The 18,512-nt window shown below is 44.0% G+C and overlaps 1 protein-coding gene across 4 annotated transcripts in view; it reads left to right on the top strand.

The window, feature by feature from the left end:
- The window catches only part of LOC144931605 (retinoic acid receptor beta-like), a 73,085-nt gene that overhangs the window by 45,473 nt on the left and 9,100 nt on the right, over positions 1–18,512 (top strand). For all 4 annotated transcript variants that reach the window (XM_078855692.1, XM_078855674.1, XM_078855684.1 and 1 more), the window contains 2 exons: positions 9,965–10,106; positions 13,637–13,806. In XM_078855692.1, coding sequence (XP_078711818.1) covers positions 9,965–10,106; positions 13,637–13,806 — 312 coding nt within the window. The remainder of the gene's footprint in view (positions 1–9,964; positions 10,107–13,636; positions 13,807–18,512) is intronic.

Here is an 18,512-nt window from a genome sequence, read left to right as displayed (position 1 = left end):
TGACCACAGCGGTTCACTTTTAAGTCATCAGTCATGTGTGACAGGCGCCGACGCTGTGTATTTGCGCTTCGCGGGTGTCATTCGACTTAATGTGTGCCCTATCGGAGGGGATGAGCTGCTGTAGCCAGTCTGATAAGGAGAGCCTGAACGCTGATGAATGGTTTCAGTGGGAATTGGGAGATCGGGTTGCAGCTCAGAAACTGATGAGACCTACGGACGAGTTTCCTTTGGCTGAGGTCATCTGACGAGGAATTCACCTGCAGCCAGACGTGTGAATATTGTCTTATAGCACAAATGGCCACTGTCACACGATGGCAATCGACCTCCCCTGCACTGATCCACACACACTGCTGGTGCTGTGTTAAAGCCCTTCCTCCTTTTGCAGAAACTACTCGGAAAAGTATCTTTACGAATCTAAATTCTTTCCAACTTTGTAACCATTTTTTTCACCCTGTAAGTATGAAGGGTACGATTGAATTACAGTGACCAAAACGAAGTATTGAATGGGTTGTACGTTTAAAATGAAACTCAATAAGAACTTCAGTATAATAATTGGTTTTTTACCCTTTTATCTGGCAACAAAACTGACACCTTTTTTTACAAGGAGTCATGTTTGCATAGACCACGATACCACAATACAAAAAACATAACTCTGATTATGTATGCACTGTCCAGTGCATACATTATCAGAGTTAACTCAGAGTTAACATACATTATCAGAGTTAACTCAGAGTTGTGTTTTTTGTTTGCATTATGACTGCAGGTATTGTGGTCTATGCAAACATGACTCCTTGTAAAAAAGGTGTCAGTTTTGTTGCCAGATAGAAGGGTAAAAAAACAATTATCATATTTTTTACTGGCAAATGAGGTTCCAATGGTGTAAACTTCAGTATGCTAAAGAAAGCCCTGGCACGTAGAGCAAAACGTCGGATATTGTGCCATGAGGTAGCTAATACAGCACATGTGCGAAATCCTTCTTAGCTGAAGACGACAAAACGCGTAATAATCACGAAGCGTTGCTGTGGAGAATTTAAGTAATATATTCGTCACTTATTCATTTTGTCGTTGAATAATTTTTATTACAGTTCAATGGTGAGAGCGTTATGCAAAAGCACTACCTTGGTCAAATAGACAAAACCAACACAATAACATTATTATTGCACTACATCAGTGCTTGGGCCCTCTGTCACAGCCATGTAGACTTTTCTCCAATGGTCATCAGCAGATATGACGACTGCGTGCTCATTTGAATGAGAATGCGGACACTGACCACACAAACAAGGAGAGCACAGGTTATACAGCCAAGGAAGTGGATCGTTAGAGGGCAGCTGGTTTGTGCTGTTAACCCGGTCAATGATTCACGAGTCAAAAAGCCTCCACCTCGTGCCGTCATCGTCAGCCCGGTAACCCCGCCTCCGGAAAGCCGCTCACTTAACAAACAAACAAATAATGCGATGAAGAAGGGCCAATGCCCAGAACGTCACCTATTGTACCGTACATATATAAGGCGTAATGTGTTGAGTTGTTTTTTTATTACTACATTATGCTCGTGCACCACTGCCAACGCAGTATCACCAAATAATTATATTCGCTGATGTGTGGTCAACGACATACTCTTTAATGGCGATATTGTGTCCATCAGAAATAGCGTAGGAATTTCATTAGCTGATTGAGTCATTCATTAACCTCAATGTTAATTTACGTTGAATCTCTCATAAGCTGCTCAACGATCGCGGTGATCTTTCTGATCTGATCATGGCACATGTAAAGACACCTGATTTGTGGTGCAGGAAAATCTGTCTTAAGCATTTCAATACAGAGATTTAGCTTAACTAACAAGCATTAATTGAATATACCAGCTAGAATTTTAAATGACACTATGACTGTGGCTTTCTGCTTGAGAAGATGCAGTTTACACGTGTGCAAAGTCTATGTCTGTCTAAATAACGCAAACACTGCAGAAAAATATAAATACAGCTAAATTCGACAGTGCATTCTTGTAATTTCACATGTGAGCGATCAATAAAATCACTTTAGATTTTCTTTCAGTGACGCAATATAAACAGCGGTGTATACATGCTTTCTTAAAAAATAAAATAGACTTCCTGTGACTTCCTCACAAAAGACAAGTCACAATCTTAATTTCCTCTTACCTGGTAAGGGCTAAACAAAAACAACGCTTTGAAGCAGTACTGATACGTAATCCCAAAGTAAACGTGAAAAATACACTTAGCATCCTCTTCATTTGGACTCAACCACAACTAATGCTGCCAAGGGCATAAGCCAGCCTGTGCAAAATATAGAATTACTCCAGCACGCACTTGGTAACCTGGGTCAGCACTCAGATGTTCCCGTTCTGATGCAGTGCAGCCGTGTTGTCACACACGATAATTGTCTGCACCAGTGTCACCACTTTTCAACACATTTATTTTTCCACAAACACGTGCCTCACTGCAGGACACGAACAGTTCCCCTCCTGCCTTTCCCGTCTGTCTTTTGAGCATCGTATCGCCTGATTCATTTCGAGACGTTTGTCAGATCTCACCCACTCTCCTCATTCTAGGTCCGTCTACCTTTGGCTACGTTGCTCAACGGGCTTTTATATTCCCCCTTCACAACAGGGAGAGAGAGAGATAGATGAGATAGAGAAAGATAGATGATTGTTTATTTCTAACCAGGTATGAGCACAACAACACCAGAGTGGTCTCTTTGTTTCCGAGGGAGACATCGGTTTAAATTTTTTTTAAGCAAAACCAAAAATATAAATACCAATTTACAAACAGCACAATGCAGAAGTGTGCCATTTGGAATGTGCACAGCATTATTAATAATGATATTAGTTTATCTTGGTCGTAAGTTAAGAAAACCAAAATGATTTATTTTAATTAAATGTGATTGTAGAACTTGAATGAACCGCAAAAATGTGTTGATACAGCTTCAAATACTACAATTTCACAGCAGTCATATAAATCATAGCAGACCACTGCAGAGGACATGGTGCTTGTGAGGGTTAAATATCATTTATTTAAATATTGAGAAATTTAAAATAAAACAAAAAAATATTTTTATTTCATTTTTCTACCTACATGACTTTACCGAAAGAACCATAGAGTATGGATTCCTGCAGTCACGAAAGCTTGAAATCAAGATTGAGAAATATACTCAACATTTGAATCGACTAATGTACGCCATGTGCCGGCACTGTTTTAGAAAGCTTCTTCTTTGTGGCTGAAGCCACGCCGTTGTTGACGTATGCGAATACGTACGCATGAAGCCAGGAGAATGAGCCAACTGCCCTGCTGCTAACGGGCGTTGCCGTCAAACCACCTGCATCTCTGTGCGGCTCAGCGCCGAGATGAGTGATCGAGCGGGCGAAAAAACGCCCATGGTAAAGACCGCCCGCCAACCCAAACCCACGAGATGTTTCCAGTTAGATGGCCTAGCAGACCAGATGAGGGTGTGGTAGTGAGTGATGGGGGCTGCTGTACCAGCAGAGCAGGGATCTTGGTTTCAGCGTCGGCGCACGCTTGTCAGTGCAGGAACGTGTGTCGCAGTGGCACGGCGTTGACTGCAATGATCGTTGGTGGCGGATTTGCACCGCTCTGCTCTGATCGCTGCCAAAGCTTCCAGCCAGCGCCGAAACGTGACACTGTGGGTTTTTTATTGCTATTGACATGAGTATCCAGTTAAAACAAAACAAAATGTAATTTAGTCTTGATTCATTACAAGGTAAGAAGGTGCAGCCCTGCAAATTGCTTGCTCATGTTATTAATGGTCGAGGGGCCTCCACTAGATACAGCTGATGTGAGCCACTCTCGAGGGTATTTGGCCTACTCTTCCACGATGGCTAGACATCTTGAAAAGAGATGGGGGTACCCACGCTCAATTGCCCAATGTTTCAAAGAACAAATTCGAGATTCAAGTAAGATGTGATCGTAATAATTCTAATAGCCTGCAGCATTAGCAGCTTCGGGAGTCACGGTGCGAGGTTTACCAGAAATGTAATGCAATATCATTAGGTACAACGGTACTCCATCTGCCAGTGCTGAGATAACAAGAGTGGGCCAGAACAAACAGTGCTGATTGTAAGTGGTGGGCAAGGCAGGAGGAGGAGGCCTGGGGCTGATTTCCCGGACGGCCGTCGCCACAGCCTCCTTCACCTCTATTGCCGTCGGCGGCCCCCTCCCCTCAGCCCCGTCAGATCCATCGCTCCATCACGCCGGACGGGGCTCTGAGAGGCACCCTCTTGGGGGACGCGCCCTTTGACTGATGAGGTCACGTCAGCGTGGAGGCTCGGGCGCGGGTGACTTCTTTAATGAGCGTCGTGCGCGTGGTGGCGGCGCTACGAACCCGGCGAACCGAGTTCGATTCCCGCTCACGGTGGTATGCGTCTCGCTGCGCATCCCCCCACTCGAAGGTTAATGCGCATGTGGGACCCCCCCCCACACCCGGCCTTGGCCACCCAGCTCCATGCTCTCCGTATCCGGCCACCGTCAAACTCGCCCCAATTTTGCTTTCTCTCATGGCGAGCAACAGACGACCAGGGTACAGATGGCGCGCGCTTCTCATTGAAATTAATAATTGGGACGATCTGTTTGTACGTTTACCGGGGACGGTAATTAGATTAATTTATAAGCCGCCCGAGTGCGTCTGCTGAAATGTTTGGTGCATGAAGAACCAGGTTGTGTTGTGCGGTCACGTGAGCTACAGGTGACTCATGAGTGTACTTCACCAAACCTGTCACAGCCGATTAACGCGGGAAATGTGCTCAACAAAGCCGGCACACGGCTATAGATTTCACAATCCCTTCGCTTTCTCCCAACAGTATTTCGGAGTTTCAGCTACAATACTCCCATGCCTAGAAAATGGAACCCATTCCGCGGTATAGAATTTCAACCGCACGTGCCCCGCCGTCGAGAGATGCCTATCTGAGGCAACATTCCTTTCCACACTCATTGCATAGGCACGCAGGGCCCTACAGCGAAACAATGCCACCTCAGCGAGGGGAGCCAAACCTGCCATCTGATCTGTCCATTGAGGGAAAGGCACTGCCTTTTCAATGGCCTGGTTAAAGGCTTGAATGGCCGAGTTAACGGCTGATGTTAAACACTTGCACGAGCCTTCCCCGTGCGGTGAGGTAGGCGTTTGAAAGAAGCGATTGAAACTATATTTTTTGAAGGATATTGCAACTGACAACTGAAACTGCCTACTGTTAAGTGAAATGCTTTATGTACACTTCAATTCCCCTGCCTTGCGTAAATGGTTCGCGATGTCTGGAAGAGGATATCCAACTGAAAATGTTCAGCAATAAATACTATTTTAAAAACACGTCGAGATTAACAGAAGTCGGCAAAAAGCAGCGGGATCTTGTTTGGCAGTGTACGGACAGAGCGAGGTGTGAATTAATAACGACGCATCCTGCATACAGAGCTTTACCTTTAAGAGGGAATGGGTCAGCTCTGCAGCACAGACTGACACACACAGGTTCTTCTGACAAGGTCCCTGACTCCCAAAATGATGCTACAATAAGGTGAAGGTGAAGAGGTCATCACGACGAATCCCATTGACGTCACTGCATCCCACGTTGCTTCCTTCTGCTAGATTCGGCATCGGTTGCATATGCAATGTGTGACCTCGCAAGTCTGCCCTTACAGTATCCCACCATCTGGCTGCACGTCTTCCCCATCGTCACTGACATCTGGATGCCACTTTGATTCTTGTCTCCGTAACCTGCGCCACTCATCACACCATCCTTTTCATGATTTTGTTCAAGTTGTTTCCCTGCGTCTGGAAAGACATTCCCATCGTCCTCCACATTCACCTGCATTCAAAGGCTCGGGGAACATTTTTGTCGGTGCTTTGTTAACATGCAGCGCTAAAACCGGCCAGTGTTTAAAACAATGCAGTCCCTAACCCACGTTTCTGTTTGCTGTGGAAATAAAGCCAGGCAACGTATCTTATGTCGGGATTTCTACACGTGCAATCATCCTTGATTCAACATGCAAAGAATCTGGACATATACCGACTTTCTACCCCCCCCTTCTCCCTACGAAGCGAAAGCAGTTGATGACAGAGATTACTCTGTGGTGGTCCGATGTTTATCGGCATTGAGGACGAAAATAATCGCTCCTGATGGTTTCCCTGCAGCAACCAAGGCTCAGCAGTTCGTTTAAATACCCAGATCACTGCAGTAAATCACGCGGGCCAGTGAAAAGCACGCAGAATTAATGAGTTTGAAAGGCCGTCATGTCTAATAAAAAAAAGTTAAAACCCAACAACGAGTGCATTATGTGAACTATACAATGTGCTTCAAATTAAAAAAGTTAGTGAATATGTCCTAAACTGTGGTCTAACATATTACACAGTTTTTCCAGGATGCAAATACGACTAAAATGGTCCTTGACTTCAATATAGATGCAAAGTTATGTTTGAGGTGCAGATTGGTTTTAAATACAACTACAGTACTGCTGCTCATGATGGCCCGTGAACTACAGCACGTAATGAAGGACTCTTTGACTAACCACGAATGTTAAAACGTTGTCCAGTGATCTGCTAAATTACTCGCTAGGTATCATTTTTCTACATTTTATTATCGCGTTATGCGCTTATAATTATTAAAGCCTACGCACTCCAGCAGTGCGCATTATCTTAGCGTTCTGAGTCCTTGCCTGGGCATGCACACTGAATGCAAAAGCACCCCCAAGTATCGTATAGCCTCTCATATCATTCAGCGCAGGATTTAACAATCAGAATTAGAAACGTTTGCGGGAGTTTGTAAAAATACTGCCGCGCATTAGGCAGACCGTCAACACGCCTTCAAAGGCTGCTGCTATGCCGATTTAATGGAATATGTCTAAACAAGACAATTTTTCCCTCTTCCTCCATAACATTTAGACACGGTTTGGAAGCAAAGACCATTTGCCAGCAGATGTTGCGCTTGGCGATTATCATATTAAACAGAAATGAAATGAGCGCCGCGTACCCATTTAGCACATAACGGCATTACGTTAATGATTATGGCCTTCAGTTTTTTACGGGATAATGGCCAGGCCTTGCTAATGGTTTCTCAGATTGTGATTAAAGCTTTTTCCAGCATCAGCTGGAGTTGTAAATGAATGCCGGTTAGCACCGATTATGCTTAAAAGGGTTAATGTCTTAATATTTCATGCAGTTACCCTGCGTCCCTCAGCCAAGGAGACGGTTATTAAAACGAATTACAGCAATATTTGTAGGCAGGACTGCGAGAGAACGCGGAGAGATGGGCCGGTGAGTGAGAGGGCCAGGTTCTCGTTGGGCTACTGGGGTGCGTTGGTGGGTGACAGACCGCGGTGGCAACTGACGACGGGAGCCACGCGTCGCCCTCCCCGCTCTCACATGCGTGGAGGTGTTTTTGCAGTTGAGGGTGGCAGGTAGATTCCAGCTGTCCTCGTGTAGGCGCTGAAATCTTGTGGGTGGGAGTGGCTGGGTCGACTCAGCAGTAAGTGGCTAGAATACCCAGTGCTGTGTGTGTGTGCGTGTGGACGTCGGCTTTCGAGAGATATAAAGGTGGCTCGGTGTAAATGTAAGCTGTACCACCCCTTGTGTGTCATACCCGCTTTAAAAGGTGCTCACGAAAATCGCCAGGATATTTTGTAAGGCTCAATGGGGGAACTTTTTTTGTTTACTTTCTGTACGGTAGTTTAAGAAAACGATCATTGTGATGAGGATGTGACGGTACGCCTTGCAGGCATCATAATTGGCCATGATCAGTCCACTGCTAGATGAAGGTGTCCCCAAGCTATTGCCATCTCTTACAGTTCTGTGATGCAACCATCCGTGCAGCACTTGCACGTGAGCTGATCTCAACGCTCTATCCCCTCGGTGCACCGATAAGATAGAGCGTCCCCTCCTTTCTCTGCCACTTTATTACTAGTCTCAACCACTGGCCATCGTCCCTTCTAACGACACGTCCTGCCCAAGCTTGTAGGGGTACCCGTTTTACAACTAGCTACGCTCGCACTCATTGCACACAAAGTGCTTGGCCACAAATAAACCACAATACCTTGCTGATCTCATCAAAGGAGCATAACCAATCACACACACTCCAGTCATCCTCGCAGCAGCTTTTAGCTAACCATCGAACAGAGACGGTCACCGCATCGCGTGCTTTCAGATGCGCTTCTGCAGCCGTCTGGAACAGTCTTCCTTCCGATATTAGAAAGCCACGGCAACTATGCACTTTAACATCTAAATTGACAACTTATTTCCTTAGAACTGCTTTTTTGTGTTTAGTTTGTTGTCCTTCTCCTGCACCTCCGATTAGCATGGTTGGCTACGTACGGTGCGAACGAAGTTCAACATAAATACACACTCGGTTACAGGATCATGCAGAAATACAACCCGACCTGTACAAACACCGCTCTGTTGCGTCCCAAAGTCAAACAAGTGGTGGGAAAATATATTACGGCCAATTCACGTGCACACCTGTTTATTATTGACGAGGCCACCTTCTCACCGCCAGCACTGGCTCTATGAAGTTGGTTGTGGTCAACTGCCCGCATCTGATAAGAGGCTGATAAAAAACGACTCACACAAAAGTAATCGTACGTACATCTGATGACTGCGTCCATCATGACTGGTATATGTTAACCGCGTGGCAGCACTTTCATTCCAACGTCTACCCCTGTCAAAGACACTCACAGTGTCCTGCTGGCAACAATGCCAAATGTATAACAACACGCTTAAGCGGACAAAACTGAGCTAATCAGAAAAATACATTTGCTGGGGCTCGCGCGAAGCTGCAACATCCCGTGACATTTGCAATGTCAAGAAATAAAAGCTTTCTGGATCTGTTTTTCCCTTGGGTTGAATGCATTAAGCCAAAGCAAGAATTTTGCCTGTCAGTCAGCACTTTATTTATTTATTTATTTGTCGAAACTGCCTTGACGTATTTAGGGCCCTTTCCCCAAGAAATGAGAAGTCTGTTCAATTTCATTTTAGATGAATCCTCAGGCAAAGATTTGAACTCACAAAGTACTAATGTAACAGCTTTGTAACACCGCGAGGAAATCCAGCATCATTATTGATTTTCTAACCGCGCTATGCAATTTCAAGCCGGCTGTAGTAATCGCCCTCCAGTGCTTCCAGATGCCAGCCCCTTAACAACCTCCGCCCCAACACATTGTTTTGTCAGACGCCGTTGCTTGCTTGTTTAGTTCACATGTGAACATTTAGCAATGACCTTGTCTGAACCCGTGTGATCTGGTCAGCAGCAGGTCACACATCGAATCGATAAGGGAAAGTAATTATTTCATTAAAATAAATGTCCAGGTTTATTTTTTCTCCCCCCCAAGAAATAACAGGCTCTGGATGGGCATGCTAACAATAACATGCATTTGCATGACAATATTCACAATGTACAATTTGTATCATCACGAGACGTATTACCATCATCATAATCATTATCAATTCTTTGTCAATTTCAGCTAGCAAATAGATCCACCATGCTTTGTAATATGTCCTCTTAACTTTAGGACTCAAAATCTCAAGCAGAATTTTCTTGCGTAAAATTAACATTGAATTCAAGTGATATTAGCCGGCATGTTAACAGTATGAAATGTCTACAGTATAACCAATTATATTTATTGTGTCCTTTCACACATACACACAAACACAATGGTGTGTGCATGCCCGTGTCTTTGTGTCTTGCTTACCTGTTGTGTGTATGTGTGCATGTGTGAATGTATGTATATGTGTGCATCTGCGCAGATATGTGCGTGTCATGTGCGTGGATCTGTGCGTGGATGCGTACGCGCGTGTATGCATGTGCGCGTGCACGCAATGTGTACGCGTGTGGATGTGTGTACGCTTGTACATGTGCACCCGCGTGCGAACGTGTTACGCGCGTACGCGTCTCTAAGTTTGTGTGCGTGTAAATGTTCACCCCTGCGTGCGTGCGTGCGTGCTTGTGCGGGCCTGCGTGCAGGGTTTTTTTCGCAGAAGCATCCAAAAAAACATGGTGTACACTTGCCACCGGGACAAGAGCTGCATAATAAACAAAAGCACGCGCAACCGTTGCCAGTACTGCCGCCTGCAGAAGTGTTTCGAAGTCGGCATGTCAAAGGAGGGTGAGTGCAACACCGAGGCAGGGAGGAGTGTGCTTGCTGAGTTAAAAACAGATTTTTTTTTATACAGCCTTGCCACATCATCACTGAACACTCTTTTATTATACGCGCATGTACAGATTTCATGCGTGGTGGTTGCCCATCCCAAGCACTTGCCAGGCCCAACCCAACTTTGGGTTCCATGATCCGACGAGACTGGGTAAATTCCAAGTGATTTGGTCGGGGGCCAATGGCAGCAAAATGCATTGTTGTATTGTACTATGCTCCCAAAGTCTATGAGCCCTGCTTCCACCATCCCCCACTGACCAGGATGGTGAAGTATGGTTAAATGATCCTTGCAACACACAAGGCGTGGGGAGGCCCCCGTGCAGCAGTGAATTGACAAGAGTGCTTTATATGTACGATGTTTCAATCAATGGCCATTCTTTAGAGCTGAGAGAAAAGGCAGTAATGTAGATTTGGAGGCTGCTTTCTACCATGCTATAAACATGTGCTGCCAGTCATGAGAAATGATCAGGTGCATATTGGATTATTGCCGTCTTCTTTGTTGATCAATAGCTTGTATTTATGCTGACTTCCACCATAAATCAAAGTTGGCATACTCTATATTTTGTGTACGTCAATGATGATGATGATGCTGGCGAGGTGTTTTTCAGCCAGTTGAGTTCTATTTGCAGATTCAAAACAGGTGCCTTGAAAAATGCATGAGATGTGCAATAACATCATCGTGCATAGCATGTCTCTGCAGGAATGATGTTCAACCAAACAACTTTTAGTTAAGCATGGCTGTAAAGTAAACAATGGAACATTGATATTCAATGAGCGATTAAGGTGTCAATTCAACAACCCAATACCACGAAGGGGGGGGGGGGGTGAAACCACAGAAACCATTTGGTGGAAGGAGAGGGGGCAAGGGATGGGGGGGGGGTGCCCTCGCTGTTATTTCATCTTCCAAGTCACCCCCGGCCCCCCCTCATCTAGTCCAATAAACGAGCGGCGCACGCTTCACACGCGTTCCCCCTCTCATGTCGCCCGTGGCTTCCCCGCCACCGGAGGTTGTGTCTGGCAGTCCAATTACCGACCCCCGGCTGCCGCTGCCCAGTTCATGCATCATTTGACCTCTGACTGCGGCCCTCATAAATGATTCAGCCGCCACGAGAGGCCACTCGGTTCTTTCGTGTCTCGCCGGCACACGTGCGTACCCACCACGCAGGTGCCGGTGTACGTGCAGGTGGTGGCGGTGGTGGTGGCAATGCTGGCGGGTCGTGCATTTCACGTCTTTCAAAACCTTTCCCACATCTTTGCGCCTGACTAAGAAGAGGCTGGCGGTTGGATGCACAGGCCAGGCAGTGAAAAATATGTCGATGTTGTTCTAACTGATTATACTTTACACAACGTTCTATGCGCAATCAGCGACCGCGTGTAATCATTGCGGAGCAGTTTAAAAAATTGCTTGGAAATTACGTGTGAGCGCATTCTTCCACCGCTTTGTTATAATTATTCTAATAGCAACGTAAACAATGTAAGCCTCAGAGTATAGTACTCTTTAAAGCCCCAGTTTATTTTCATATTATTTTCACTAAAACTCAGGTCTCCTTTTTTAAAGAGGTAATGCATCTCAGTGACTTTTTACCAGGTTAAATTACGAACAATTATCCCAACTGGTTTGGACCGCACATAGAACGACAAAACACAATCCAATGAATTACATATCGAACTAAGACTTAAAACGCTCAATGTTCAAATGCAGACAAAACTAATCTCCTTGCACCAATATTGAGAATAGTGGGTAGACAACTAACACAAGTCATTTACTCAGCGTATTCACGTCATTAGCACGTCGTAAATTGCAAATACTATCAATTAATGGGACACACAACTCACTGGTTACTTTTTTCTAATCCATGTTTCAAATATGTTGCTAAATGACATAAACAACACACACACGACTGCACATAAAAAAATTGAACAATCAAATTGGCGAATAGAACCGTTGATCTGCGGAAGGATGAGGTTTGCCTCTATGCAACATCACTTGCTCCATTTGCTGGGGGTTCGCAAAGCATGTCGCTCTTTTGAAGACAGTGCTACCAAGAGTATAAAGTGTCCATTCTCCTCAACAAAGGTTTCCACTTCGCTAGTTTTTTGGTTTTGGTGAAGAGACATAATTTTCCCTCTATGTCATATTTGCAAGGGTATTGTTACGAAAATAAATTGGCACTGTTTAAATGCCATGCAGTATTTATATGATAAGGTTGGAGCAGTGCCCAGTTCATTCCTTGCTCAATCTACTTGCCGTCCACATGCACTGGGTATTAAGCAGATAATACTTTAAATCGGCTTATGCAAAGCGCTCTGCCCCGTAGTTTTTCTAAATGCGGCCTTTGCTCGAAAAGCAGCCGATCCGTCCGTGCTCGACAGCAGAATGTGATCTTAGGATGTGTTTACACTGACTTGGCCGTGGTTCGGGGGACTCCATGGAATTTGTCAGCAAAGCCGGCGGCGCTCATGCAAAGTGGTCACTAGGCTAATGACTGATTTTACATGCGTTTACGTCCATCTCCACCCATCAGCGCATAAACAAAGAATGCATACCGTGCATAAATATGACCATGTATGTAACGCAACACCTTAATCACAGGAACCAGGCAGGATCCTCACAAATTATCTGTGTAACAGCCAGCCTGATGATACCCTCAGCGACTGGCATCTCCACTGACAAACATAAACGCCAAGTGCCGACATCGCTCTGTCACAGTGAAGGAGCAGATGGTCAACAATATCCGTTGTGCCCATCAGCAGAATGGGAGGAAAGTGTTTAGGTTGTACACTTTTTTAAATAACCACTATCTACGTGGACTGGAGAATAGGTTCAGAGTAATTGTAGCACTAAACAGGCCTGTATGAAGCAAGTGCAATCAAGCATTCCTTTCTTCAACGTTTTATTTGTGCTTGGAGCAAAGCTTGTATGGATTTATAAAGGAACGTCCGTGTTTTTTCTGCTCAATACCTGCTTTAAATTTGAGCTTCTTTAAGCCTAGGGAATCTATACAAATGTGATGGTTGTGTAGAGGGAAATGCTCAAGAAGAAATATGATGATAATTACAATGTGCATATATCCCATATTTAATCAAGATGCAATTGTATATTCCTTCTTAATGCATTTCAATAACATTTTTTATTGAAAACAGATTGAATAATTTTCAAGGATATGGGTGTAAAATAACTTGACACTCACATTTTTATGATAATTTATATCACATGCATGGTTTCTATGTCAACGGTTCTAAAATTCTACTTTGGGGACAATATATAATATCTTTTAAATCCCACAGGAGAGCTTTACTCTCCAATAAATGTATGGGCGCACAGATTCTGACCGGAAACTAAACAAGTAAATTACAACCTTCACGAAATTATCTCCTTGAGCAGTTTTAACTCGTTTCTGCCAACTTTGCCCTTTGGACACGCGGACTGTTGCGCTGACAGAAAAGCGTGCACTTGTTTTTGTTTCTATCTGGTCAACGAGCAGCAGTGAGGAACGACCGAAACAAAAAACGCAAGGAGGTGGTGGCACGTAGCCCGGAGAGCGTCCCCCGCAGCTACGAGCTGAGCCCCGAGCAGGAGCAGATGGTCGACAAGATCCGCTGTGCCCACCAGGAGACCTTCCCGTCACTGTGTCAGCTCGGCAAGTACACGACGGTAAGCGCGCCGCTCGCGACGATGCCGGCCGTCGGGGACCATGGGCGGTTAAAGCAGCGTGTGGAGAGAATTGGGGGGGGGGGGGGCGCGCTGACCGGGGGAGTTGCAACACCGATCCAGACTTTGTGTGTGTTTTGGGAATTATTTCAAGGGCAGGCCCAAAGATATTTTTTTTTAAAACTGTCAAGCAGCGAGCGACATACAACACTGTCGAGGGGGGAAAAAGACGATGGGAGGGAATTCCAAGGTCAAGCAGTCTGAGGGGAAAAAGCATAAATAAAAGTGTTGTGGCCTACAGCGTGGTGGGGGTCGAGCACAGTTTGGATGCAACAAAATAGTCAGTCTGGTACCAAGTCCTCAGCATTGGTGAAGGAGTCAATTGGCGAATATCGACGGCAACAGTGACCATTGCAGTCGGGATAGAAGACTGGTAAGGAGCAGCCGCTGGTGAGTGAGTGACTGGAGTAAATGAATGCGTGCTGAATGATGAACCTCCCTAACTGCTTTATGTTGAATTCTATCAAGTACAAAGAGGTAGGATCCATACTATTTGGTTCTTTTGGTAAAGTCACGTAGGTTTAAAATAAAATTAATTAAATCACAACGTTTCGATTGCAACACAAGCAATCATCATCAGGTGGGAAAACCACAGCAAGAAAATGTTTTGCTGAAAAAAAAATTCTTGCCGTGGTTTTCCCACCTGATGATGATTGCTTGTGTTGCAATCGAAACGTCGTGATTTAATTCATTTTATGCCTACGTGACTTTACCGAAAGAACCCAAGAGTACGGATCCCTGCAGTCACGAAAACTTTAAATCTGGGTAGGAACTAGGCACTCCACCGCAGGATATGACAACAGTATTCCGCCTCGGGAATACTGTTGTATCGTGTACAATTCTAAAACACACGGGCGAGTTACACAGCATAGCCTCAAAACCGAGGCAGCAGCGCGATCCAGATTATATGTGTGTAACGGTGTTATTGGGCCAAGATGCGCCGTTCCCATGCAGTTGCCGGCAATACCGGCCATATGCCAATAGGGGGCAACAGAGGGGCTGAGCCCCGGTGCTGAAAGACGATTGGGCCATAGGGCCCAATGGTTACCCTATGGAATAGTATGTAAAAGGGGCAGACCCCAGACCCCAGGAGGGGGGCTGGGGATGACATCATCCCCGGACCCCAGACAAGAAGTCTCCTGAAGACGGAAGAGCCCTAAGGGCAGAGCTGTACCCCTGGCAAGGGTCGGCTCTAAGCTATACCAGTGAAGACTGAAGAGCGCTAAGGGCAGAGCTGTACCCCTGGCAAGGGTCGGCTCTAAGCTATACTAGTGAAGACTGAAGAGTCCGAGGGCAGAGCTGTACCCCTGGCAAGGGTCGGCTCCAGCTTGTATACCAGTGAAGATTCAAGCTTCACTCAGGACCGACTTGTAGATTAGCCAGTGAGAGGCAGTAGTCGTCTGGAGAGTGACCTCCATAGTGTATCGGGTGCGAGGGGCCGTAACCCCTCTGTGTTAAGTGTTAATCGTTAAATAAAAACTGTGTTGCCTCAGAGAACCTCTCTTCTAGTTTTTCAACACACTACACGTGCTAGTCAGCCCTCCCCATTCGTGACACATTTAGCAGGAAGCCTCTGACAAAGAGTCGATAGTTGATGGAAGATAATTTTAGAAGTCACAAACAGCGAATGATGTTTTTGCTTACAATTCAAAAGAATGTTTTGCGAAATTGAATACCATATTTCCTTGTTTAACTGTCTGTATAATTTAAAACTGCATATTTGCAAAAATGTTCGAAAAGGCAATCTGATTTCGCAATCACATGGAAATTTCATGTGGCAGTTGGACCCTATTTAATTGAAACTTTAAATACAATTCTTTGCGACATGACAAAGCCACAAGACACATCAATTTCCGCTGAAATTTGCAAGCTAAAAACGCATGTACATTGTTATGTGTGCCGTTGGCTATCTTTGGGTACGTGTGAAGGGTTTTCGGTGGATTAATGGATTAGGAGATTGTATAAATACCCTGCGGCAGATTCTTTATAAGAGACCTTCATCTGCGGAAAATGCCCGGGGTTGGATGCTTTGAAAATGCAAACCAATGTAAGTGGAGTCAGCAGATTTCGAAAAATCGAGAAAAAATGCAATCTTGGCACACGACGTTGTGATCAATTCATCATAGACATGTCATCATGCATTAAACTAGAATATGGCATACGTCGTGAGCTATTACAACTACAGTCACCACTACAGATGCTTAAAGGCCACTATATACTGCACACATGCAATAAACGCACATACACGGCATTGTTTATTCTGCTGTTGTACTCAAAAGCAGGAAAGTGTTAACAAAACACTAAGGAGACTCATGAATAGATCATGAATGTGCTCATTCATGGCATGGCCGATGTGACATTTTGCAGAAGCGCAAGTGGCCGTTTTAAAATCCACTGTGGCATTCCAGCATCACTTCTGTGACCGGAAACATGGCAGGAACGACGTGTGACTGAGGGCGAAGGGGAAAATGAGCTCACCATTGCCGGTTCAAAGGTTATGCTGCCAGAGGGCACTCCAACCTCCCCATCCATCAGTGAAAAATGCAATCCATTACACTCGTGTGCCCGAGCCCTCCTGGCGAAGCCACTGGCCAATGGAAAGAGGGGCCAAATTAGGATACTTACTAAAAAATATGATAAAAATAATATGCTCTTTCATTCAAAACAGCGCTCGAGCCAGAGGGCTTATGCATAAATAATGTGTACATTAAACTTCTGCCAATTATACAAGCAATGCCGTGCCACATGAGGCTCATTAGCACACATGGAATTGTATAATTTTCCAACTCTATAATAAAGTTAGTTGCTACAGTATTTATTGCTCTATATAGGGAACATGAATATTAAGGTAAATTGTGCTGATGAAATATTTAAAAATGTACAGCCACTCTGGGTAATAATTTTATTTACATAGTATAATCAAAATTAAAAAATGTGGCAATCTAAGATGGGCACAGAGCTAGCTTGAATTAAACTAATACTGTGAAAAAAAAAGAATTCCCACAAGGCTGTGTAGCCAATGGGATGTGTACAAAATACTTAATATTGTATGTGGTGGGTTAGAAGGCATATTGTCTGATTATTTATTTAGATATTAAGAATACATTTTTACACAGCATGGACATTAGGATTCATGAGAATTCGAATTATGCTTTTACTTCCGTTTTGTTTTCACTTGTCAGGATTTCAGTATTCTACACCTTCATCGCTCGTGTTGAGGTTAAGTTGCAATGTCACTTCCCTATGTACAAGTATCATTATCATTATGCATAATCAATCCACTGTTAGATGAAGGCCACTGCCATCTCTTGCGGTTCTGCCATGTAAGAATCCACCTGGCATCTTCATAAGCATTGTCTCAATATGTCCCTCCCGCTGCACAGTGGCTGCCAAAATGCCCTGGAAGGTTGTTATGCACCAATGCATAATACCTCACACACGATACCCTCTGACAGCCCACGATGCTTTGGTCTCTGTTTTGAGAATAGGTTTCCCTCAAAGAGACCTTTCATGGCAGAGTTTTAAGTCTTATTATAGAAAATTCAACTATTTGTATATCTGGTTCCCAGTGAAAACTAACACAACAAAATGGAAACATGTCTTGGGAAAATATCTCCATCTTGTAAAAATACACGCAGACAATTACATTGGAATAGCAGCAACATCGAATTTCTCTACACCACAATCTCACATTTTAATTCAGAACAAATAAATGCATTTCGTCCCTCCATTTCACAATGGAACAATGGATCAAATGTCAAGTAAACTTTCATAATCCGCAGTGATAAACAATCCAGAATTTAACAACAGAAAATGTGACAATTTCCCACGATTCACCTAAACATTCTGCTAGCTCATAGCGTAAAATCATCTGGATAGCATTATTACATTCACTAGGTTTAACCATTTTTCTAAAATATGACACCGTGAAAATTTCCTATCGATTGGTGTGGATTTGCAAAGACGTTCAGTCTTGCGTTGTGTGTGAATTATGGAAAGCTGTGCAGCTCACGGATGTTAGTACCGCTCTAGTTATCAAGTTACAATTTAGTATTCATTATAACAACAAACCGCCAGTCTCAACTTATTTGAATGTATAATTAAACATCACTCTTGCACAACATTTGTAATTGTTAAAGCTAGAGGACATTCTACATGAATTGGTGATGTAAACCATTTAACTATTTAGATCTCTATTTTAAATGTTTGTATATGCATCATTACACGTCTGCTATGTATGTGATCACTTGACACTGTCAAGACCCTTGCAAATGAGGAATTATCCAGGTAAAATAATTTAATAATAAAAAATGTATAAACACATTGTCTTCTCATAATTCCCACCCCCCAAATTTCATAAGAATTTTGTATGAATGTTTAACTTCTTTCTCACTGCACCGTAAGTAGCCAATTGTGCGAATTGGAGGTACGGGGAAAGGACAACAAACGAAACAAAAAAAGCAATTCTAAATAAATGAGTTTTAAATCTAGATTTAAAAGTCATCATCTTAGCACCGATTATCACCGCAGTTTTTATTAACGCCGATGCGCTACTAATGCCTACATATAAATTATAATCACAAGCATAATAATAATAACAATGGAGCATGACCGGTGAAATTATATTTTTTTCTTCCACGGGCAATCAG

The sequence above is a fragment of the Lampetra fluviatilis genome, chromosome 1, assembly GCF_964198595.1.
Source record: "Lampetra fluviatilis chromosome 1, kcLamFluv1.1, whole genome shotgun sequence".
NCBI classification, from domain to species: Eukaryota; Metazoa; Chordata; class Hyperoartia; order Petromyzontiformes; family Petromyzontidae; genus Lampetra; species Lampetra fluviatilis.
This window is presented reverse-complemented; position numbering and strand designations above follow the sequence as displayed.